The sequence below is a fragment of the Nicotiana sylvestris genome, chromosome 2 (assembly GCF_000393655.2).
Source record: "Nicotiana sylvestris chromosome 2, ASM39365v2, whole genome shotgun sequence".
NCBI classification, from domain to species: domain Eukaryota; kingdom Viridiplantae; phylum Streptophyta; class Magnoliopsida; order Solanales; family Solanaceae; genus Nicotiana; species Nicotiana sylvestris.
Window position 1 is genome coordinate 53,912,734 of NC_091058.1, and position 26,480 is coordinate 53,939,213.

Sequence of the window (26,480 nt, forward strand, 5' to 3'; positions counted from 1 at the left end):
GTTTTTTATTATTTTATTATTTTTTTAATTAAAAGAAATCCCACTTACAAATTGCTTTTATTTTTTTAGAAAAAGAAATCTCACCTTTATTTACTTTTATTTTTAAAATTCCAACTTTAATTACTTTATCTTATTTAAAATCCCACTTTTTATTTTTTTAAAAGAGAATCTCACTTTATTTAACTTTTCTTTAAAAAACAAACCACTATCTTTACTTTTTCTTTTAAAAAATGCTACTTTCAATTAATTTAAATTTTTTAAATTTTCAGATACCTTTATATTTATTTTTTAATTCCAACCTTCTTTTACTTTTAAATTTTTTAAAACTTTTTATTTTTTTTTAAATTTTCTACATTCTTTTACTTTTAAAAAAAAAAAAAAAAAAAAAGAATTTCACCTATTTTTACTTTTATTTTTTTTATTCAATACTTCCCTTTTTCTTATTTTTTTTTAAATCATTCCCGAAATTATTATATATTTTTTTAAAAAATAAAATAAAAAAATAAAAAAATAAAAATAAAAATAAAATAAAATATTTTCGGATTTTTTATATATAAAAAAAACAAAAAATAAAACTATTAATAGTGATAATTCACCTTTTATTTTTTATTTTTTTTTGTTTTGTTTTGTGTTGGACAAAAATGAAGAAGGGGTGTTGGGTTAATGGAGCGGACCGGGTCGACCCGGTTTGAAGTGGACGGGTCATGGGGAAAGTTGGGCAATTATTTGGGCCTGTGGTTTGAAATTGAAGAAGTGGCCCAATCCGATTTTTCTTTGTATTTTTGTTCTCTTTTCTTCTTTTATTTTTCTAAAACTAAATTATAAAAGTACTTAAATTATTATTAAGAACTAAATTAAGTTATAAAAGCGCAAATTAACTTCCAATAACAATTAACGCACAATTAAGTAATAATTAAGCATAAAATTGTTCATTTGGACATTAAATGCTAAAAATGCAAACGATGCCTATTTTTGTAAATTTTTATTTTTTTGTAAACAAACTTAATTACTAACAAATTGTAGAATTAAATCCTACATGCAAAATGCGACATATTTTTGTATTTTTTATTAATTTAGCAAATAAACATGCACAGACAAATACAAATAATTATTCAAAATATCACAAAATTGCACACCAAGGAAAATTATTTTATTTTTTGAATTTTTTGGGAGTAATTCTCATATAGGGCAAAAATCACGTGCTTACAGCTGCCCCTCTTTGCCCGAAGACACGAAGGGTTTTCGTCTTTTTTTTTTTCGATTTCCTACATCTTTCTTTTTTCTTTTTCTTTTTTTTTGCTTTTTTTTTTGTAGGTCAAGAAAAGAAAAGTCGTTGAGTGCTAAGTTGACGGGCAACTCCATGACTTCCCATATAAGAATAATTCATCATGATATATAGATGATTAGATCTGCAACAACATATAGAAGGTCAAATCCCTTGCAACATATAGACGAGCAAATTCACATCAACATATAGGCAGATAAATCCACACCAACATATAGACGGACAAATCTCCATCACCATATAGACGGACAAATCCATATCAATATATAGACGGACAAATCCACATCAACATATAAACGGACAAATCCACATCAACATATAAACGGACAAATCCACATCAACATATAGACGGACAAATCCCCATCACCATATAGACGGATAAATTCACATCAACATATAGATGGACGAATTCTCATCACCATACAGACGGACAAATCCATATCAACATATAGACGGATAAATCCATACCAACATATAGAAGTATCAAATCCATGAAGAGGCCGACTTAAGGTGCAAAGGGATTTAAACGTCCACCTTAAGATTGGAAAATTATAGTTCCTTTCAAGGACAAACCCACTAAGAGGCCAACTTAAGGTGTAAATGGACTTATATGTCCACCTTAAGATTGGAAAGTTATAGTTCTTTTTAAGGACAAACCCACAAATAGGCCAACTTAAGGTGCAAAGGGACTTATATGTCCACCTTAAGATAGGAAAATTATAAAGCTTCAACTCGAAGACTTCATGGACTTGATGACGTCGACTTGAATACTTGGAAAACTTTGAAGATTCGGCGGACTTTGCAGACCTCAATTTGAAGACCGACAAACTTGAAGATTCGGCGGACTTAATCTGAAAAATTTGAGGGCTCAAATACTTCCACTTAAACACCGACGCTTTTTGAGGACCTCAACTTGAACACTTCAACTTGGAGACCTAGAGGGTTTAGATACCTCAACTTGAAGGGTGGCGAACAAGAAGACTTCAACTTGAAGACCGACGGACTTGAGGATTTCAACTTGGAGACTTCGAGGGCTTAAACAACTCAACTTGAATTCTGGTGAACTGAAGGACTTCAACTTAAAGGACGGTGAACTTGGAGGGCTTGAATACTTCAACTTAAAGCTGGCGGATTTGCAGACTTCAACTTGAAGACCAAAAATTTGAAGGCTTGGTGAACTTGAAGGCATAACGAATCACCAGGCTTCATTGCACATGCTTGATATCCTCCTAAAAGACTATAATCATTCCATTGAAGACACCAATTTATCATGGAAGCTTTCCTCTTTTAAATCAAATGTGATCAAAGTTCAACAGAAGGATGGTGTTTCAGCTTGATTTTACATTCCTCCATACTTCACTCGGAAAACAATTGGGGTAATATGTATCTTTTGAACTTATGCGACTGAACTTAGAATGAAACTCTAAACTGCCTACGTACCTCGGTGAAGAGAATCAAGTCATATCGTAGTTCAGACTGGGTAATTTAATTTTTTTTATTTTTTTTATGTCCTAACTTTTGTCTAGGCCGCCTCTTTCGAAGTTTTCAACCTAGCGGACTCTTTTTTTTGGGGCCGTACACAGTTTAAACTCATGCGGGCCAAGAGTGTAGCAATATGCAGTTTAGGCTCGTGCGTCAAGGAGCGTTGCAACTTCAAGGATAATACTTCTTTAAAAACTTGCCATTGATAGGGCCGATTCTCATGCCATCTGCATCAACCAACTTGTAAGCCCCACTTGAGTAAGCTTCTTGTACGACGTATGGACTATCCCATTTTGAAGTGAACTTCCCTACAGGTTTATGGGAAGTAATTATGGGTCTTCGTACGACAAGGACTTGATCTCCTACTTGAAAGGATCTAGGGCGAACTCTTTTATTGAAGGCGTGAGATAATCGAGCTTGATAACATTCAAGACTCTATTGAGCGTCCAACCTCTTCTCATTAAGAGCCTCCAACTCAGCTAACCGAAGTCGAGCATTTTCTTCATCAGTGATCCCTTCTTAAATAGCCAGTCGTAACGAAGGTATTTGACGCTCAAGTGGCAAGACGACTTCGACTCCATAAACGAGTGAATAAGGAGTCGCCTGTGTTGGCGTGCGGTGAGTCATCCTATATGCCCATAGAGCTTCTTCCATACGGTTATTCCAATCTCGGTTGGATTTGGAGACGACTTTCTTTAACAAGTTGCGTAGAGTCTTGTTGAATGCCTCAGCTAGACCATTGGCGGCAACATTATACATCGAAGAGTTACATTGCTTGAAGCCAAAGAGATCACAAATCTTATTCATCAGCCTATAATCGAATGGCTTTCCATTATTCGTTATTATGTAACGAGGAATGCCAAAGCAATAAATAATGTTTACTCAGATGAAACTTGCAACATTTTCCTTCTTGCGCGTACCCTAGTTTGTTTAATTACTGCTAACCAGTTCAAGTTAAAATATCTTGTAAAAAAAGCTAAAATATAATACTTGTACTATTTCATTAGCCTAGTACTTGAAGTTGTCCTCGGCATAATTTATATTTATTCACACCAAAGTTGTCCACGCTTGATGTTTTACGTATTATTTTACCTAGCCTATGTAGTGATAAACTTGAGGTAAGAATGTATATATAAATTACTTATGATTAAGTTTACCATGTCTTTATTATTAGAATAAAATAAATATACTGAAAATGATACTATAGCCACTCTCAGAATAATAGCCAAAAAATGTATATTTTTTGTATATAAATATACATTTTGAATGTTATATACAAAATTATATAAAATTTATACAATTTTTCGGCTACCGAATATAAATAGTTTCTGGCACGGACTAAAGTGATAATACCCCAATAATATAAGCATGGGACGTGAGCTTTGAATACATAAATACCCTTGAACACATTCTAAGATACACATATAAGGAAAGGGCAGTAAGTGAACTAAATAACTATGCTTAAATTCTCTAATTACCCAACAAAAAAAAAAAGTATGCTTAAATTGAATTGAAAAAGTATTCTAGAGGGTAAGGACTAGTTTGAAGCGGAAATTGGTGACTGAGCCGGTCTGATACCCGGTCCGAATTTGTGTTACGGTTCAAAGACAACCCGACAAAGTAGAGTCGCATTATCCTAAGCCCTTCCTAAACCCAAGCAAAGGACAAAGGATAAGGAGTTACTTTTAGCATTTGCGACTCCTTCTGTATAGTGCGGAGGTCATCAACAATGGCTTCTGTATTGTCTACTTCCTTGTATCAAAGTACAATTTTACTTTTGCAGCTTTAATTATTCTTTTTTCCTGCTGGTATAAAATTGCAATTTTTGTATTTGCAGATAGAGGACTGAGAACTATGGTCTCTACTGATGGATTTGTTCCTAGCTTTTGCTGCCCATATCGGAAGGTATTTTTAGATTTCCTTTTTGTTTTGGCGTTTATCTTTAGGTGTTACACATCTTTATTAAGTTTGTTAATCATCAGTGAAAATTTTCATAAATTTCTGTTTTTTCCTCTTGAAGGTTTTGTACTCTGTATCTATTACTATCTCATATTGTTAGATGATAGGGTAGAAGCAGAACTTTTGAAAAATTGTTTGTCTCTAGGAATTCAATTCGTTAATAGGAGTGTGTATGTATTGTGCTGGGACCCACCAGACATTTTTTACAGGTACTATCCCTGTTTCAGTATGGCAGTTCAAGCTTGTCTCCAGCAGTCCATTCCAAAAGGCTCATTTAGCTCCTTGTATTAAGTGTGAGAATAAAGAAAAGGATCAGGGCTCTCAGGGTTCCTTTGAGCAGGTTTCTGTTGAGCGTTACCCTTATCACAGTTATATGGACTCCACTTCTGGGCAGCTTGAACCAGCATCTGGAGCTCGCGCTAGTATTCCTGGGCAGGAGTACTGGCCAGAAGGCACAGCCAGTCGAGTTCGAGCAGCCAGGGCTCCTGAACCCACTGGTACTTCAACTGGAACCCCATCTTATGGAAAAAACCCTGGAAGTAGAAGAAAGAAGTACAAGGCATCTGCTGCTGCTTCCAAGACTTCGGACGTAAATATAATTTCTGATGATCCTACGGAGAGTCCAGATAATTTACCAGAAGAGCCAAAGGATCTTTCTTCGGAGTATGTCATTTATCAGCCTGAACAAGAAGAAGAGGAGCTGACAGGCTATGAGCTGGATAAAAGACTTGGAAAGCCCCACCCTTTTATTGATCCGAAGACAAAGAAGGAAATAGAGAAGCCACTTACTAGTGAAGAACTATGGTGGAATTGGAGAAAGCCTGAAAAAGAGCAATGGTCTAGGTGGCAGAGGCGGCGTCCTGATGTTGAAACGGTCGGTACCTTAAATAAGTACTATTAAGAAGTTTAAATTGTTTTAAAATATGTAATCAGTGTAATTTAATTGCGCCAAATCAAGGTTGACTTTCAAGGCTGCTCATGCTAGTCGCTGGATGAGGATACATTGTAAAATAGTTAAATACAAATCTAAACTGGATAAAATGATATCTTTCGAGAGATACTTATTAAGGTGAATACAAAAGAATACATTGCTAACCACTTTAACCTCATGGTTCTTCAACCTTTTCAATTTGATATCGTCAGTTTTAGGGATTCTCATTCTTTTTCCCGGAACAGGTGTTTCTTAAAGCTATGGCGGAGACAGGACAGGTAAAGCTTTATGGTGACCATCCTACTTTGACAGAGACTGCACTCTATAGAGCAAGGAGACATCTATATAAGGCGGAAAGGTAGAATCAGTGACTTTCTTTAATAATGTTGCATCACATGCTAGTAATGTTGCATCACATGCTCTGTTCTAAAGTTATAGTCTTGTACTGAAACGTTAAAGCATTGACCTTGTTCATTTGGTATTAAATTTATTCATTAGCTTGTATACTGTTGTACTAGGAAGTGTTCGAATTTATTCTTAGGAGAGCTTATTAGTGTTATTATAAAGAGTCTAGCAACGATTCATTGTGCCTTCTCTTTTGTCATATTGGTTTTGCACATTATACATAGCTTTAACATAAATAAATTGTTAAAAGTTGGTGAGATTTGGGATCAACTCCATGTCATTTCTCTTACTTTTTGCCTTCATCTAATGTTTTCAAAAGCTATTGGTTCTGCAAGCACTCCAAAGCTGGTCTTAGGGTTCTCTTTGGAGTTTGGACGTCAAGTCTTGACTTCAGTCGCTTTTTATTTTATTTTATTATTACTATTGCATATACATGGTGTCTGGACCGCCTTGCGCACACCTTGGCTAGTGCACTGACCTATGTATCCAGCATATGAGCACATTTTGCCTAGGTAATCTTGTCCACTAAGGTTATAATGGATGGGCTTACACCAAGTGTGTAGTTATGATTTGAACTTGGGGTCTCCAGGTCATTGCTCCCATTCCTTAACCACTAGGCCATGCCCTTGGAGACCCGTTTTGATTTCATATTCTCTGAAGCTTGCTTCTTATACTGTTCTGTCCTTCTATTCCACAGAGTTTGATTTGCTAAATGACTTTGTAATCTAGTTTTCCAGTTCAGGATGAAACCAGAATACACATTCTGTTTGGAAGTAAGATCTAATAAGTGGGTTTTGCAGGCTACAGGCTGAAAAAGAGAAAATGGAAAAGATTGGCCCTATTGCATACTACTCAGAGTGGGTCCAAGCTTGGAAGAAAGACACTTCACGAGAAGCCATTCAAAAGCATTTTGAAGAGACTGGTGAAGATGAGAACATTCAACTCATCGAAATGTTCTGCCATCAAACAGATCGTGAATACCGCATAATGATGGGAACTGATATCCGTATTCCTCGTGATCCACTGGCCATGAGAATGCGAGAGGATCAAATAAAACAAAGTATCTCCTTTCCCTCTGGCTGAACTATGCTACCTTTCTGCTTTTTCTTGTGGGTATTCATGTATGCAGCTGGCTTTAGAAGTGAAGGTGGCTAGAAGTTGGCTAGTCATTTTTTTTCTGGGTAGTTATAGGGCTCTTTATCTTTAATGTTTCAGGATATTACCATTAAGAGTGCTGGAAAATTATAATTTTTTAACAAAAATATCTGAACATAGCCTGAAATGCTTGAGGTACAAAAAGAATACGTCTCTTCTTTATCCTCTGATTTCTGATTGGAATTATAAGTTAGTTTAAAAATTAAGCAACTTTTCTTCTGATTTTTTGGGTTTTCTGTTCCACTTTTGACTTGAAATCAACAACTTGCTTTTTTCTTCTTCTCTTTTTGTGCAGTTTGGGGTGGAGATCCAGTTTATCCAACCATTAATTACATTCAGGATCCAGATGAAGTGATTGATTACAGGGGTCCAGACTTCCATGAACCAACACCAAATATGTTGGCCTATCTGAAAGAGGTTTGATCAAGCAACTTGCTGTTCAGCGATGTTGCGCGGACTCTCCAAAATGTAACCGCACCCGTGTCGGATCCTTCAAAAATGCACTACTTTTGGAGGATCCGACACGTATCCAGCCACATTTTCGGAGAGTCCGAGCAATATAGCTGTTCAGTACCCTACATGGTCTTCCTGCCTTGTTAACTTTGTTGACCTTATATCTGGTCTTTTTCACATATGCGCTGAATGCAGTTATATGCTGCATTTATCATCAAAAGCTATAGAATTAAAACATAATGATGGGTTTCATGTTTAAGCAAATGGAAGTGAAGATACTCTTGTTGTTCATGCTCTTGCCTTCACTCGATGTTGTATTCTTTACTTTGTAAAGATACTGATGCTCAATCTCTCAAATAGCTAAAAAGATATAAGCTGCTATTTCCAGTTGGTGCTGATGGTTATCCAAATTAGTTACTGCTAACTTCCTAGTGATTAGTAAATACAGATACAACACAAGGCAGGTCATCCACTAGATGAATGTAGTAAAATGGATGTGCAGTTTTATGGTTACATCTGACAGAGGTTGCAAGTAGCACTCTTATAAGAGATAAAATGAGATATTGTTGTATGAGATGGTTTGACTTTTGCATAGACCTCCAGATGATGCACTGGTCGGTGGTGAAGGTGTTAAAACTGGATAAAATAGACCTAAAATTACATGGAGAAATTCTTTCAAGAGGCCTAAACCGATCAGAATCAATATGAATTTGGCACGAATACAATGGAAGCAAAGAATCCATGTAGGCCATACTAGCTTGTTGATATTAAGGATTAGATGTTGTTGCGCTAGAAGCAAAGGATCCATGTAGGCCATACTACCTTGCTGCTATTAAGGATTAGTTGTTGTAGAGCCACTTACATAAGATCTGGTGCTTATTCTAATTACAACAACAACAACAACAACAACAACAACCCAGTATAATCTCACTTAGTGGGGTCTGGGGAGGGTAGTGTGTACACAGACCTTACCCCTACCCTAGGGTAGAGAGACTGTTTCCAAATAGACCTCGGCATCTTTCCCTCCAAGAACATCCCACCTTGCTCTTGGGGAGACTCGAACTCACAACCTCTCGGTTGGAAGTGGGGGTTGCTTACCATCAGAGCAACCCCTCTTGTCTTGTGCTTATTCTAATTAGAGATTTGTAATTCCTTTAGAACTAAGTATGAGATATAGGCTAGTATTAGAGAACCCTTATGTTGCCTTAAAAGATAAGGCAATGGATCTTTATAGAGTGGGATAGAAAGCAGATAAATTTTCAAATGACGATGGTTTTCGGGCCAGATGGCGTGCACATCGACTAATTCACCAGCAGCTTGCTACAGCCACCAATTTTAGGGCAGATGAGCTCACACTGAGTATTGTAGTTAGGATTCAAACCTGGGATCTCTAAGTTGTTTTTTCTATAACTCAACCACTTAGCCATGCCTTGGGAACATACAAAGGATTAATACAGCCGATCCCAGCTAGTTTGCTATTAAGGCTTAGTTGATTACTTGAGACTTGAGGGATATGCAATTTGTGAATTTTTTAATGAGCAAACGATTAGGTGCGTATAGCTAATGTAGAATGTGAATAATATCTCTTCTACATGTGTTGTTTCGACTTTTGGAGATAAGGAAAATTTTCAATTTAGGGAAATTGTCTAGTAAATTATGATGGATGAAAAATGAAGGTAAGTCGATTGAGATGGATGGAGTGCAAGTAGTCAACCCAAATCTTGCAGATAGTTCCACTTCATGAAGATTTGATTTTACTGGGCTTTATGAATGGGATGAACCTAATCAAAAGAAGTCTAGTTTGGATTGCTGATGGGAGATGGTTACTGCCTATATGGTGTAGATAAATTGTAGCATACGTTTTTAGCTGTCATGTTAACTCAAATAACAAAAGGTTACAGGTGTTAGCTGTGTGTAGAGTTGATATGCCTGTTTAAGTGTTTATGTTTTATTAGCCTATCATCTGATTATATTCTGGTTTTATGGGAACATTTTGTTATCAGCATGGCAAAATAATATCAAGAGAGGAGTTAGAGAAAATTCTGGCCAAAGAGAAGACAGAAGAAATTGAGGTAATAACTTATTATAGTGCTCTACTGACTCGTTGCATCTCTGAGGTTGGCGTATAAGGCATTATTCCTTGCAGTTGCATTTGTTGTTTTATTGCAATACTGCAAATGAATTGGCATACATGTAAAAAGCTTCAAATGAGTAGTTTATCTTTTGGTTTTTTCTAGAATTTACTTTTTAGGATGTACGAGCAAAACTACTCTGGATCCCAAGCATAAATATGATGCAGATAGTTTGAGGATAAAATTGTCAAATTTGACTATGGCATGCTGTTGTCTACTTCACTCATCATTCTTTACATATGCATCAAATAATCTTACAATCATCAACAATCAGATATAGCTTTCTATTAGTAGTCTCAGTCTCCTTTAATTTGAGCCTATACAGTAAAAGTACTTTCTTCTCTGTAACAGGTGGCGGAAATTGATGAAGCCATGGCACGAGCTGTTGACATTGGTGAAAATGATGTGAGATCATTCTTATCCTTACTTTGCTTCAGTTTGGTCTTTCATGAACTTTGTTCTGCTTTATGCTGAACTTTTGAATTTATTACTTTGCTATGTTTGCATTATATACTAATTATTAGTTTATGTTAAGTAACTTCTCTTGGTGGTTCAGGACGAAGAAGAAGGAAGTGATGCTGAAGTTGAAGAGGGAGATGAGAAAATTACACGAAATTGGAGTGTTTTGAAAAGTAATCCAGAGCTTCGCAAATCGAAGGTAATTTGCTTTCTAGTGATTATATTTTTTTTGTGTTTCCTTTCTGATCATATGGCTCAATTTGTCGATACCATTGAAAGGGTGATTGGTTTTGTTATATACTGCTATATATTTGGTTACCAATTTGGTTTTACACTTTTACTTGACGTGTAACTTACCAAAAACTGCTTTATTCTTCCGTGCTATACATCTTCTCCTACATGGTTTATAGCAAATCATTCCCGCAAAGAATTCCTTGTGTGCTCAGAGATGCTGGAAGGAAAAAAAATTATACCACGGGATGAACCACTCCTGCAGACCCACCTCCCTCTAGGACAAAAGAAAATGATGCTTGCTGTATTGAATGGATAAAAAATTGAAGGGAATCGTGGAGCAATTACATGGGGTTGGTAAATGCCAAAATAGAACCTGCCCACAAAATGGAAGAAGAATAACTCTGGAGAAAACGATTAGAAAAAAAAAATTGTAGAAGTATCCAAATGACGAATGATTCGAACCATTAGAAACTAGGCTTCAAGGTCCACAATTTTTCTCCAGGAGTCATGATTAAATTCTTTCAATTTTAAAAGCTGTGCATTTTTTAAGTTGGGTCATGTTTCACTTGTTAGTATAGGCACAAATTTCCAACTTTTCTTTGTTTTGAGTCGCTCTATTTCAACTCCTTTTCACTCTAACATACTCCTAATATGTCTTTCCCTAAGTAGAAGAGTAAACCCCTAAAGGGTAAGGTGTTCTAAAATTGCTTGGCCATTGATGGTGCCTGTTATTGCCTTTGAGTGATTATTTTGAGTCTAGAAAAAAATTTAAAACCCCAACAAGCAAGTTTCTTTTAAGCTCACATCTTAGTTTGAGGTTGTGCTCAGCACGAGCAGTTTCTCACTAATATGCTAAGAAAGAAGTGTCTAACTATGGATTAAAGTACATGTTCAACTTGTCTTGTCTACATCATGAGTCAATAGTCATTTCTATCTTCAGTATTAATGCACGGCAGAATATGACTAGAGGAAATGAGTATTATGTTCTACAAGGTGCTTCAGAATATCATGCAATCCGAATTCCATTTAAACTAATAAACTGCCATAGAGCAGCACATTATTGTTTTTATCTTTCTCTCGTCTTTATCTTTTCACCTTTTTTCTCTTTGAAATTTTGCGAAGAAATGAATAACAAACATTGATAGAAGTTCATCCCTATTTTCGTCTTCTTAATGTATTTTGTATTTGGAGCTTCACAACAGCCTGCACTTCATGACGTTGCAGGATAAACCCAAAAAGAAAGACATGTCTCTGGAAGAAGCTGTAGATGATTCTGAGAATTTAACGGACTTCCTCATGGACTTTGATGAGGATGAGTGACTGATGGATGCCAGGCTATTAAGGTGAGTTTGTTCGTCTTGAAAGTGGAAGCATAGGTGCATTTAACAAAAACTTCTTTAGGTGAATGCATCTATGTTATGTGCAGTTACTGCATATACATTCATATAACCTTTTGTTTCAACTTGATGAGGCATTACGCAAAATCTTTTTGTTTAATTGTAGAATCCTGTTACAATTGTTTGGATTTGTCTGGTTAAAGGAATAACCAGGGTTCCCTTTCAAGTTCCTTTTGATGCTTTATTGTTCCTGGACTTATCTCTCCACTAAGAGACATTATACTCATCATTTTACTGTCCCTCTGTTCTTGTTATGCTTCTGGAGTTTGGCGCTGGGTTATTCCAGAAGAGCTATAACGTTGTAGCTAGTTGGATATTATTGGATTGGGGTGCAAACATCCTGTTTCAAAGTGATATTGGAAAAGTGAAAATTCGGAACGTGATTTTAAGCAACCTTTTTCTTTTAGCACCTTCTCATTGAGCTCAGGGGCGGAGCTACAGTAGTGAGTGCGGGTTCTGGCGAACCCAATGACTTTTTCCCGAACCCATTAACAGAATGACTCTGGGTTCAGCAGTCAAGGTTCTGGGTTCGGAGCCGAAGGACGCAGGTTCGATTCTCCCTAGAAGCAACTTAACTTTTTTACAACTTTTCCTTTTTAAAGAAGAAAAACCACGAAGCCCATCAAGACTTGTAACAAAGAAGCCCATTAGGACTTAGTACCTTGTTTTATTTGTAAGAAATTAAAACATAAATCAAATTGAACAAAAAAAATTGCTCCTCTAAATAAAAAAATACATCACGCTAGGGTTCCGCCAAATCAAAAATCGAAAGAAACTGTCTGTCCAACTTCCCTTCTTCTTCCTTCTGGTGAGTGGTGACCTCTGTATATATTATTTCTCCTTTCTTTCTCCTTCTTTTCTGTTCTTTTTTGTCATTGTTTCCCTCTTATATTTCATATTTGTGTTAACAATTTATACAAAAATTTGATTTTTAATCTTTGATTTTAGGGTTGTCCCACATTTTGACCTCTATTCTCTTTGTTAATTTGTACTTTTGTGCTTCCCAAAATTTCAAAAGTCGAGTTCCCGACAAGGTGTGTGGTCCTACTTTCTTGTTTTTAGTTTTTTACTTTCTTAGTGAAACCAATATCCTTAATAAAATTAGTGACTTTAGAAGTTTTCAGATTAAACTTTTGTGTTTGATCGATTGTTGACCTCTTCTATTATTTTTTTAAATAAAGTAATTGGTCGAGTGCAATTGAAATAAAGTAATTGGTACTTTTAAAATATATATTAAATTTCAGTACTCGTTCTTTAGTCTGCTTGTTATTGTATATTAGTTTTAAGTCACGGTTCCTTTCTTAAATTTAGAACTCATACACTTTAAATCCTAGCTCCGCCTCTGGTTGAGCTGGTTTAGAAAACCACTCTTCTGATTTAGCCCTTATGTGCCACTCAGGAGCATGAGGAGTTTGATTTAGAGTTCGGTTGCATATTGTGGGTGTTACTTTTTTTGCAAAACTGTCCAGATTGTTTTATCAATGATAGAGAATTCATTTCTAGCTTGCAGGATAAGCAAATGAATTTTATCCCCGTCAATCTGATGATGCCAGCAGCATCTTGTCCTATGATGAAGTCGGTGAACATATATTGAATTATTGATAAGATCTGACAGTAAGGCCAACGTACGGCAAAACAGTTATTCGTTGATGTTGCTGTGACAGCTAAAACAGCATTCAGTGAACTTCGCCCCAGAAGAGTAGATTTTTGATAGAAAGCTTTGGGTAACTCTGATTATCCTGTGTAAAGCAAATGACGAGTGGAGAATGCTAGTACAGTAGCATGTATCCAGAGCACAAAATGTGAAAAATTTATGCAGCTATGATTGGTATATTAACCTGAAATTAGCATCAGATTCTAATATAAACTCAGATGTCTTGTATTCGTTTCAAGTTGAACAAGGGAGTGTATATTGGTATTTATGGTTCAGGGTTGTAGCTGCTTTTATAGTAATTTCCGGATAGTGCATTCCAAGAAATTAGTTCTGTCTTCCCGTTTCATAAAGTGTTTTAACAGTTAATTTCCAGAATTACTCAAAAAAAACAAAAAACAAAAATACTGCCCCACATGGCTTGTTTCGAAAAAGCGGGGAAGTAGTAGGAGCACTATGATTCATTTCCTTAAAAAGTGATTCTAACTACATGCTTGGCCAAGCTTCTAAAATCGGATTAGTTTGAGAAGTATTTTTTTCAAAAGTACATTTTAAGCAAGTGATTTTATTGAAAAACAGTTTGTGTTTGGCTAATTAATTTAAAAAGCACTTTTGAGCAGTAACTAGTGTTTGACCAAGCTTTTGAAAACTGCTAAGTGTATTTTTCTCAAAAGTGCTTCTCAGAAAAGTGTTTTTTGAGGGAAGTTACTTTTTTCTGTTTCTCCTCAAAAACACTTTTTTCCCTTCCAAAAGCTTGGCCAAACACCTCAATTTTTGGCCAAAAGTGCTTTCGGCAAAAAAAAAAAGCACTTTTGGCCCCAAAAAAAAGTTGGGCCAAACATGCTATAAGTATATTTTTCTCAAAAGTGCTTTTCAAAAAAAGTGTTTTTGGAGAAAAGTTATTTTTATCTGCTTCTCCAAAACTGTTTTTGCTTTTACTCAAAAGTACTTTTTTTTTCTTTTACAAGCTTGACCAAACACTTCTAACTTTGAAAAAAAAAATGCTTTTGGCTTTGGAGAACCTTGGCCAAACAGGCTAATAGTCCTATTGAATTGGAGAAATGTTCAAACATTGGATGTGAGGAAATTTGCCTGCTGGATTCAATGAGCTGCAACACCTAAGACATCTTCTGCTGTCGAGTTTTCCTTGATAGGGGAAAAGGGATTTGTGAAGATGGCTAGTGGCACAAAACACTTTGTGAAGGTGCAAACACTCTCTAGAATTGAATCAGATGAAGACCTAGTGAAATAACTAAGAAGTTTAACAAGCTGGAGGAAACTCTATATGGGGTAGATGACAGAAGCCAACAGCAAAGATTTTTGCCAATCTTTAGAGACAATGGGGAACTTGAGAGGTCTTTGACAGTATTAAGTAAGAGTCCATTTGAGCAAAACATACAAATGGAATCGCCCACAATGTCAAGGAAGTTTCAATCATATCACAAGTCAATGGCCAAATTGTCAAGAAACAATTCAAGATTTCTCCCATTAACTAGTATTCAAATGGATACTGACATATCCTGTTCTATTTTCACATTTTATTGTATAATGCAGGCAACGATCTACCACAGTCATGGGATTTATCTTTTTTTCTGTTCTGTTCGATTCTTTCATTTAAGTTATGCACGGTCCCGTCGTATCTTCCATAATTGCTGGGCTTGTGCCTAGATATATTCTACTACTATGTTTTTAGTACTACCAAATGCTCGTGTTAAAATATTATTGGCATTTTTGTACTTTGCCCTTCAATGCAAAAGTTATGCATTGCCTGCGGGATAAATTCCTAAACTTTTCTACTAAACATGTTTTTAGTAGAGCTTTGTATTCATTCACAAAATAGTACTCATTTGATTGGCAAATTGGCCACTTGGAGAAGCATTGAAATAGCTAAAATAAAATGGTCATGCCATCACTACAAAATAAAACTTTTCAAGATTCTCTCCGTTTAGGTGATTTTTGCTTTCAGAGAAGAATTGCAAACAAAAGGCAAATATCGACATACATTATTCACGTCGCATTCTCAAACTATTCCCCTTCATCACAAATAATAACTTTGATAAGGATGGTCTTCATTACGAGCCAAAGTTGAGTTTCTTTAATACCTTTTATTATCTTACAATAAAAGAAAAATATCAACAACCAGATGACAAACTTTTTATTAAGCAACCAGATGACAATTTATTGTTCATCAAGATAATTTCGACAACGGTTTGGCATTGAGCAGCAGAGCAGCCAATACCCGAAAGGGCTGTACAAAAAGGACTTAAGTAGACTCAAGCACCTGTATCTTGTGGACAAACAATTTAAGTGACACCAAACTTGATGCCAATGGAACTATAGAAGGATGTAGTGACCATATCCAGTTCAAATTCATAGAAAGCAAATCGATCATAAATCAGTTTTCCTAACAAAAAAGCTAGGTGCAACAGTACCGGGTACACAGATGTTAAATTTAGCACAGCACATAAGATTGGTATCTCTAAACAAAGAGAAACATGGTCCAACCTGCTAAATTTATCTAAGCTCAACTAAAGAGTTTTTAAGCAGCTGTAGCTGATTGAGCAGCCAGCCTCTTGCGAGCCTCTTCAATGATAGATAACTTGATACCTTTTCCTTTAGGAAGAGATACCCATGGCTTAGTACCTTTACCAAGAGTGAATACATTTCCCAAGCGGGTAGCAAACTCGTGCCCCAAGGCATCCTGAATGTGAACAGTCTCAAAGCTACCCTTATGCTTCTCCCTGTTTTTAATAACTCCAACACGTCCCCTGTTTCTACCACCAGTCACCATGACCACATTTCCAACATCAAATTTGATGAAGTCGACAATTTTATTGGATTCTAAGTCCAGCTTAATGGTGTCATTGGCCTTGATGAGGGGATCTGGGTAGCGAATTGTTCTTCCATCATAAGTGTTGAGATATGGAATCCCCTTCTGTCCAAACTGCACCGATCGAACCTTACAAAGTTTGAACTGCAAAGAGCAGAAAACAATGTGACTACTCTAACAACGCAGCATCCCAAAGAAACAATAAAAACAGGAAACAGGTACGGATATGCTAAACGTTTATGATTATTTACTCAGATTCCTCGGTGCAAAATCAAGAGCATGAAAATCTGACCTTTGCTTCCTCATCCCTGAGTGAGTGGAGACGAAAGCGACCCTTAGTGTCATAAAGCAATCGGAAGTTCTCATTTGTCTTTGGAATGGAAACAACATCTATATAAAAGAAATTATCAGCATTATTAATATGACAAGGGATTCAACAAACATCGCTGCAATGAAACGATACAAGGAAACGAAAGAGACATAAAGCAAAAGGAATTTCAAGTGAAAAGCTTGATGACGAAGTGATCAACATTTGTGTTTGAAACTGTGAAAGCAAGTGCATATAGATGAATCAACATTATTATTTCGATAAGGAACTGAATAAAATTTAGCAATACAGAAAACAACTAAACCATAAACCAAAATGTTTTTAAATGAAAAACTATCTAATGGATGTATTCTTACCCATGAAACCAGCAGGGTAAGTCTTATCAGTCCTAACTTTCCCATCAACCATAACTTGTCGTTGCATCAAAATTGAGATGACCTCACGGTATGTCAAAGCATATTTCAGTCTGTTCCTGAGGATAATAATCAATGGCAAACACTCCCTTGATTTATGTGGACCAGAAGAAGGCTTGGGAGCCTGTAGAGGAGAACAAAGAGAATTGTAAGGTCAAGAAGCAGGAAACCATCCAGTGTTATTCAAAAAAAGACTATTAAGCAACTATATTTGACTTACAAAGGCCCCACCAAGCTTATCAAGCATCCAATGCTTCGGCGCATTGAGCCTCTTCAAATGTTTCTTCAACCCTCTTGCCTATACATAAATAAGAAACGACCAAGTTTATATCAGTATTATATTTCCAAAAACTAAATCCAAAAAGTTTACGACATATGGATTAAATTTAGAAGAACGAAGGGAGCTGTTCCTCAGCTTTATATTAAAACCACCATGTTATACAAAGCACGTGCAATCCTTTACACATGGGTAATAACACATTCTACATACATAGAACAAATAAATTGAACTATAAGTACTAATTACTACACAAATTGCACTGTCCGTAATTAAGATAAAGGGCATTTGACTTTGCAACAGCAAAACACAATTAAAAAAGCTGACCCATTAATTCTGTTATCATTCTAAAAACCCAATTAATATCTAATTGAAGCATAAAATAGTTTAATCGGCACTATTAGCATACACGAGCTATAAAATTAACCAGTGTAACTTGGGATCAACACCATGCACTACTGAGTGAATAACACATATATAGAATAAAAAAGAATATCGTCTTTGATGCATAATCACATCGCAAACAAGTAACAAATGTAAAACTGATACAATTAACAAATGCAATGAGGACTAAGATACAACTGATCTATCAGAAAACAAGTAATAAGCTAAATTAACCTAGGCGAGATGATCTAAAGAAGAGAAAAACGTACCATTTTGGCGGTTTTCCGATTTGAACAGCTGCCGGGAGAAGTTGGCTGCCGCCGATAACTGAGTCTTAAACCCTAAGTTGAAGATAAAATGTCTTTTAAATACTTTAGCACATGCCCTCGCTAGTGCCCAACTATTTTTGGGCCAAGTAAGTTGGGCTGTTTTCTGATTGGGCTTATTTTGTTTCCACTTTTTAGTTTTTCATTCATTTTAAATTGGAATTTTTTCCTTTATATACCATATATGAAACTTTATTATCAAATATGTACATAGTATTTAAATTACCCGCCTAGTCCATATTTTTCCTACAATTTCTGTACCATTCGTTTATTAGGAATTAATAGGGCAGAATCTTCCATTAATAACGCGCGATAAATCAGGAAAGAATCTTGGGATTGATTGATTCTACATTAAATTCAAGTTTTGAAACGGAAAGGAGATCAAATCATATCACAGAAATCATTTATCTTCAATTTATAATTAAATTTTGTTCCGTTTTTTTCTCACAATCGCTACAAATCAAAATCTCAGTTCGTCATTAAATCAAAATCGCTACAAATCCACCATTGACAGCCATAAAACTTCAAAGCTTTGAATTCAAATTTGGGTTTTCAAAAATCATTATTTATTTGGATTGGGTGTTGTTGAAAATAATTGGGAATATAGTTTGGAGTTTATATCTCAATTTTGATGGGTTTTGGTGAAGATTAGACTTGGTTTTGACTGAATTTCAGATTGAAACTCGAAGAAGAAGAAGAAGACATATTGCAGAAATTGTAGATATTTTGTAGATAAATTGTAGATTATTTGTATTCTGATTGTAGATGCTTTATTTTCTGTTTTCACAAATAAAAAACGATTAAAACTTCTACAAATCTTCTGAAAAAACGCAATTATGTCAAAAATTCCAATTATGCTACAATTGAATGGGAATTGGGATATTAAAATTCAATGTACCCAGTTTGCAGATATTTTTGTAGATAATTTGTAGATTTCAACATAGATTGTAGTTTAATTGTAGTATAAATGTAGTAATTATGTAGATACCCTTACAAATAGTATTGTTTTATACATACTTAAACTGATTTGTAGTATATTTGTAGAAAATTTGTAGATGAAGAGAAAAATTTTGTAGTCAACATTTTTTCAACATAGATTGTAGTTTAATTGTAGTATAAATGTAGTAATTTTGTAGATAATTATGAAAATAATATTGCTTTATACATCCTAAAACTGATGTGTAGTTTATTTGTAGATAAATGTAGGAATGTTATAGATATTACCGTAAAATCAGACTTCCATAAAATTTGAAATATATGTGGCATAGGATGTAAAATTTCTTTTATTTATTTCAAATTCTGATCAATCCAACTATAACTACTTCATATTTTTGTTGTATCAAATGGGTGTATAAAGTGTGCGATATGAAGAAACCCATATTAGAAATAGAAAAAGTAAAACAGAAGTAAAAATAAGAAATGGAGAATGGAGAAGTAGAGAACAAAGGAGTTTCCTCGTCGAAAACCATCAACGGCGGCGAAAATGTATTTAGTTCAAATTCTGATCAATCCAACTGTAACTACAATTTATCTACAATTTCTGCAATATGTCTTCTTCTTCTTCTTCTTCTTCTTCTTCTTTTTCTTCTTCTTCTTCGAGTTTCAATCTGAAATTCAGCCAAAACAAAGTCTAAATCTTCACCAAAACCCCTCAAAATTGAGATATAAACTCCAAAATATATTCCCAATTATTTACAACAACACCCAATCAAAACAAAAAATGATTTTTGAAAACCCAAATTTGAATTCAAAGCTTCAAAACTTTTTAATGACTGTCAATGGTGGATTTGTAGCAATTTTGATTTGAAAACCCAAATCTGAAATATCATGATGTTGTTGCGCGAAGCTTTTTGTTCCTATGCTTCTGTTGCTTTTGTTTCACATTCGTAGTGCACATTTCGCCTTCACGTTTGTGAATACTGTTCTGTTTAAAAAAATTCAATTTTCTGTGAATTTAGATGGAGAATTTAGTTTCAGAAGATGGAAAATGGTAAAAAGAACGTGGGTATGGGTAAAACGTGGGTGGGACTGAGGGGTTAGGAGAGAGAAACGTGCAGATTCCTTTAATTAAGGAGTAAATAATGTACAATTAATTATACCCTTAATTAATTATGGTATATAATTGGTAATTTGGTATACTAAGTGTAATTAAGTCAAACATTAAACATTGAGGGTAATAAGGTTTCCTATGTGGCATAGGAATGTAAAAATTCCTTTTAAATTTTAAAGGGAAATTACCAGCTGTGTCCATTTATAAGTAGTTCATTACAAAAATTGGTCAATTGATAAAATATTACTAATATTAGCCAAATTAGCCAATTAGTTATTTGTAGCAAAAAAATATCAAATTTTTGCTTTGTTTTGAGTGGGTGTTATTAGAATAGATTGGGCACAACTTAAGGAGTTTGAATCTTAGTTTTGGGATGATTTGGTGAAGTTTTGAGGTGGTTTGAATTGAAAATTCGAAGTAAAAGCTGAACATAAAAAAAATAATATGTGTATCATTTGTGTATCACATAAGTATTATATTTGTATCTATTGTGTATCACATGTATATCCATGTATACATGTGTGTGAGATATATGCGTGATATATGTTTGATACATGTGTTGCAGAAGATTTTTTTGAACTCCATTTAATTACGAATTTTGATACAAACCCAGTCCAAATCACCTTCAATCTTACTCAAATTTTTTTATATTGACTTATTTATATATTTTCAATGAATTTCAACTATACCCATTGAAAAAGTTCCTTTTTTGTTTAGATTTTTGGAATATTGTATAGATTTTTGTATTTTATCACCTTATTTGCTACCCCGTCCATGAAATTTCCTTTCCGTCTTGTATCTAATGTTGCTAATCACGCTTAAAATATGAAAGGTGATTTTTGCATGTGATTCTTTGATAGAAAGAACCATATTATTTGGGTTTTCAATTTTTGTTGGCTAATTTTGATAAGTCTATGATTAATGGCTAGAGGTTGGTAAGTTGAGAGCTATTTGGGACATTTGTGTAAGTTTCCCTTGTAAATTCTGAGAATTGTTCTATGAGCCCGTTTGGATTAACTGGAAAAAAAGTAGCTTTTAAGCACTAGGCTTTTAAGTGTTGAAATTTATTTTATAAATAAGCAGTTACCTGTTTGGATAAAAGTGCTGAAACTTAAAAAAAGTTATTGAAGTGTTTGGTAAAAAATTGTTAAAGTGTTTAGTAAGTACTTTTTTCTGTTAAAAAGACAGAAATATCCTTAAAGTTGTTAACATTATAAAGGAGTTGATTACTACAATATATTTGATTCATAATTAATGAAAATAAAAAATAATTTATATTTTAATTTAATTTCAATTTAAATGATTACTTAAGATAGTTTTTACAAATATAATTCTTGAACGCTCATTTTTAGCTTGTATAGAAGAGGAAAGAAAAATAATTTGTTCCTCTAACTAATAAAGATTCAGAATATAAAATCAATGCATCATATTTCCAGAACACCGATTTCTCAAATTCTATTGAAAGTTAGGTCATTATATGCTTATTTCAAGAGAACGAACCAAAATAACATTTCTCAATTGGAATGTAAAACAATAATTATTAGTGTTTTAAAAGATTCATACAACTACAAATATCAAGCTTCACAAATTCATTAGCAATCAAATCGCGAAGATCCATCCAAACAAGATCACTTTGCTCTTCCACATTTTCTGCATTTATATTGTTATTAGCTCTCAAAGATGTACCAACATCAGGATCAACAGATGGAACATATCTCTCATTCTCAGCTGCTCGAAATGCATCATCCATATTGCATTTCTTTCTTGTCCTGAGTAATTAACATTTACGAAATATATATTTGATCACGCCCAACTATGCAAAAGGACTAAGCGGTCGTTGCAAATATAATTCGATTTACAAGTCCGAAGTCGAATCCCACATAGAACTAAGGCTTAGCTACAATTGTTTAATATCGCTAAGAAACACATGTCCAAACAATTTCCTAATTAGAAAGAGTATAATGTTTATTTTTATCTAATTAACTAACAAATACTAGAAAGCAGTAAAACTATCAATTAATAAGGATAAGGATTGGAGGCAAGATTAAGGAGGTCTAGAATTATGATTTTCCCTATAGTCGGAATCCTTTCCACTACGTTTTCTATAAATTTGCCTAAGTCTTCTTTACCGATCATGAGCACTCTGACTGTCGTAACTCTCTCCCGAGTAATTACCACAATTTACTAGACATATTCTCCCGAATTACGCTAGTTGGCATTAAGTATGGCTCACTCTGATCGCACCAAGGTTTCGTTATCCCTAATCTCACCTTTAAACCCTCTGTATTGATCCCTCATATACGTTAGGAGTGATGTTGTTCAACAACTACCTAAATATTTACTCTCTCCCGAGTACACACTAAATAGGCACAGTCGATTGAGAGTTCTTCAACCAACCACAATATAAATGTAGTTGAACAAATAGATAAATTACTACAGTAAATCTATATTAACGTAATAGGAAAATCATCCTCCAATAGGTTACATCAAAACCCTAGACAACAAATTAGCTATTCATAATAGATGCATAACTACAATACTAGAATTCATAACCAATAATGAGAATAAGAAGAAGGAAGTGAAAAACTTCCTAGCGTATTCTTGCCTTGCTCCTAGCGTATTCTTGCCTCCTTAGATCGAATCCCCTCTCAAATTTGTCCAATATCGATCTCCCTTAACTATTTGTCTCCTCTTATCAGTCTAAATTCTCTCCAAATTGACTTTTTAGGTCTATTTATATGTGAAGGAAAAGACCTAAATGTGTAGGCCAAGTCCTAGTCAAACCAGGAGATGAAATAAGTCTTCAAAATTCGGATTGGACTTGGCCCCAGGCCTGGCGTCGCCAGCCTCAGCCTAGCCTTTGGCTGGCCTCGCTAGGCTAAAGCTTGGTTCAGCTTGGCTTTTGGCTGGCCTCGCGAGGCTAAAGCCTGGTTCAGCCTGGCTTTTAGCTGGCCTCGACAGGCTAAAGCCTGGTTGAGCTGGCCTTTGCCTGGCCTCTCCTTTTCACTATTCTCGAGCACACTTTCAACGTTTAAGTATCCATTTTGCTCTACTTTCATCTCCAATTCACCTACACATAAAATAGACTCCATTATGCGCAGATAAAGTGTAATTTATCATTAAAGCATATAAAATGCAAAGCAAATAATGTACGAAATTATGGAATTATAGCCACACACCAATACCCCACACTTAAATATTGCTCGTCCTCGAGCAATCAAACTACACTTATAGACACGACCTTTTTAAGCAATTCCCTTAAATTGTCAGAACAAGAATTTTTAAAATATACTAAGCACAAAGGTGTAACATCTCCACCTCAAGATTTGTCTCGCAAGAATCTTGCATTATTTACAACTCACTCACTTACTCTAACATAGAGATCAATGACATTACCTTTCCTTCATGAATCAAGTGCCCTCACAATACAGAAGAAAGTAGTTCCCCACACACAATAACATTTAAGAACAATTAGGAACTCAACATAGAAAGAATTCACCCACTCTCAGAAATAACATTCATATGCTACAAAAGATACATCATAGGCTTGCCCGTAGTGTACTATCACACCTCCTTTTTCGCCCGCGCCCCCGCAAAGGGGCGCGGAAGGGAGTTTTTCCAATTAAGGGACAACCGAAACTGGATTTGTTATTTAGTTCAGAGTCGCCACTTGGGAGATTTATGGTGTCCCAAGTCACCGGTCTAATCTCGAATCGAGGAAAAGAATGACTCTGTTTAATAGTTTGTGAACCAGAAATCCGGATAAAGAATTATGTTAACCCGGGAGAAGGTGTTAGGCATTCCCAAGTTCTGTGGTTCTAGCACAGTCGCTCAACTGTTATATTCGGTTTAATTATCTAATTTTATACAAATACGAACTTATGTGCAAATTTTAACTCTTTACCACTTTTATTATTATTACTATTATTTTACAGAGAATTGCAACGTTGTGAAAATATATTTCGAACCACGTCACAATCAGTGTACCCGTGGTCATCGACACACTTCGACTCCATTGAGATTTGGATTTGGTCACATCAATGTACACCCACGTTTAAGAAAGTAAATTATTAAAGGCGCGCCTAAAGCGACTAGCGCATTATTATTTTTGAGAAGGCCGTGAAGTATTGCTAACATGACCCATCCGAAGTCTAATTAATTATTAACCCTTTATTGAGGGCCCCGCAGCTTGCGTTTTATTTGGCGAGGCTCGTCTTATTTATTTTTTAAAGGGCAATCCTAAAGTGACTACATTTCTATTAAGTTTGTCTCTAAAAGAAACGAGAAAAGTCTTAATTAATTACATGCTTGACAAGTAGTTATTGGATTACAGTAGATGATAACGGTAATTTACACTCGAACTCGTAAAAATGGAGAAATGTTTCGTGCCTTTATTCTATAAGTGAACTACTAAAGCTGAAATTACATGGTGGTTCGCTTGGGGGTTCGATTTGGGGTTCGAGTGTTTCCAGCCAGATTTGAACCAAACCCATGGTGGTTTGGTAACGAGGGAGGTCAGGGACATGTCTGGTATGAGTTTGGGATTGGTTGTGGTAGATCTAGTTTTGCTCGAATCTTCGATTGAAGATTCGAGAAGTTGGAGGTTGGTTCGAGGTAAGCAACCAACAGATCTGTAACGAGGGTGGTTAGGGGTTGCCTTAGTATGAGTTTAAGGCGGATTGGGGTAGGTTCAGGCTTTGCTCAAATCTTCAAATGAAGATTTGAGAAGTTTGAGGATGATTCGAAACAAACGGGTACTGGATTTGGATTGGGGGTGGTTAGGAGGTTCCGGGGTGTTATTTTGGTGGTCACCGACGTTGTTGTCGCCGGCTTTCAAATGGAGGGGTTTCAGGGCAGCTAGGGTTTGGTCAAAGCTTTGGGGTCCGTCTCTGAAAGAGATGATGAACAGGGATGAGGGGGGTGTTTGGTTAGGGGGGCTGGGGTAGGAAGTTGAGTTGATATAGGGGCGGGGTTGTTTGATCCTGGCCGTTCGATCAAGCACGATCGACGGCCTGGATCGTTTCATTTAATGGTACGACGCCGTTTGGTCTCTATACGAGATTGGGCTGACCTTGGGTGAAAATAGGTTGGGTATAGAGGAGGCCTTGAGGTCGTTGGATCAAGATAGATGAACGGATCAGATCTGATTACCTAAAACGGCGTCGTTTCAATTATGCAAGGGCTGAACTGGACCATTTGATTGAAACAAATCAACGGTCCAGATTTGAGACTCAGAAACGACGTCGTTCGAGTCTTCTGAGGGACTGGCTGAAATGGACCGGGTCTTTTGAATGTTTGGGCCTAATTTTTGGTCTAAAATTTTGGCCCAAATCCGATTTGCCTTATATTTTCAACTCTTTCCATTTTCTTCTTTTAATTAATAATTAACAAAAATTCTAAAAATAAATTGTAAAACCAAAATTAAACCACAAAATATTAATTAACTCTTAACAACAATTAGCACACAAGTTAAAATATTTAATTAAAATAAACTCACATGATGGCACACTTTAAATGACGTAAAATAGACTAAATGTATATTTTTGTGATTTTCTTCTTTTAAAACCAAATTATGGTTCGATTAGTTCCTAAATGCACAATCAAATCCTAAATATGCATGCAACATATTTTTTTTGTATTTTAATTAATTAAAATAGGATAAACATTCACAGATAAAAACACAAATAATTATCCAAAAATGTCATGCAAATTCTAAAAATTGTACACCAAGGAAATTTGTTTTAATTTTCGATTTATTTTAGAGTATTTTTTTCGTGAAGCAAAAATCACGTGCTCACAGTTGCCCCTCTTTGTCCGAAAACACAAAGAGTTTTCGTGCAAAGATAAAGTGAGCAGATTCGAGCGATTTTTGCCCGTTGGAATACTCCGTGTGAAGCATTTTTTGAAAAGGTTTAACCGAACCTTTGCTTCAAAGGTTTTCTACATATCCCTAGCTAAAAGGGAATCAGGTTAATGTAGTTCGGGAAGTTTTGGTAGTTAGGACTACCATGGGACTGCAATTTTGTTGTTACTGCTGCTGCATATTGTTACTACTGCTTACCAATCTCCTTGTTACATTGTGCTCAAAAGAAAATAAGAGGCTAGACTAAACTAGGTTGCCTTGCTTTCTTATCGGCTTGTGTTTCCTCTGGTGCTTTTTTTCCGAAAACTGCTGGGGATGACACTGGACTTTTGCTTTTCTGAACACAAGTTTTATCATTTCGTTCTATCTGTTGGGGACACTGCTTCCTACATTAAAGCTTGTTATGCTGGGAATTTTTGTTGTAACCCTTCGCATTACGGACTTCTGATTTGATCTTGAAATGTAT

General features: G+C 35.3%; 2 protein-coding genes across 4 annotated transcripts; one reads left to right on the top strand and one right to left on the bottom strand.

Annotated features, from left to right (window-relative positions):
* Positions 1-4,385: 4,385 nt before the first annotated feature.
* On the top strand, positions 4,386-13,821 carry LOC104217928 (protein PLASTID TRANSCRIPTIONALLY ACTIVE 12, chloroplastic). Of its 3 annotated transcripts, none has more exons than XM_009768276.2 (11): positions 4,386-4,505; positions 4,605-4,672; positions 4,923-5,600; positions 5,903-6,015; positions 6,863-7,122; positions 7,513-7,634; positions 9,674-9,742; positions 10,154-10,207; positions 10,359-10,460; positions 11,720-11,838; positions 13,396-13,821. In XM_009768276.2, the coding sequence occupies exons 2-10, from the start codon at positions 4,622-4,624 to the stop codon at positions 11,813-11,815; spliced, it is 1,545 nt and encodes a 514-aa protein (XP_009766578.1). In that variant the 5' UTR covers positions 4,386-4,505; positions 4,605-4,621; the 3' UTR covers positions 11,816-11,838; positions 13,396-13,821. The 3 variants fall into 3 exon arrangements, with proteins under 3 accessions (XP_009766578.1, XP_009766576.1, XP_009766577.1); XM_009768274.2 differs by having other exon boundaries at positions 4,408-4,530; XM_009768275.2 differs by having other exon boundaries at positions 4,408-4,530; positions 13,403-13,821.
* A 2,069-nt stretch (positions 13,822-15,890) lies between these two features.
* Positions 15,891-18,155, bottom strand: LOC104217929 (small ribosomal subunit protein eS4). The gene is made up of 5 exons (XM_009768278.2): positions 18,045-18,155; positions 17,335-17,412; positions 17,058-17,238; positions 16,666-16,763; positions 15,891-16,517 (listed from the first exon to the last, which is right to left on the bottom strand). Exons 1-5 carry the CDS (start codon positions 18,045-18,047, stop codon positions 16,083-16,085), a joined length of 795 nt encoding a protein of 264 aa, XP_009766580.1. The 5' UTR covers positions 18,048-18,155; the 3' UTR covers positions 15,891-16,082.
* Positions 18,156-26,480: the final 8,325 nt, after the last annotated feature.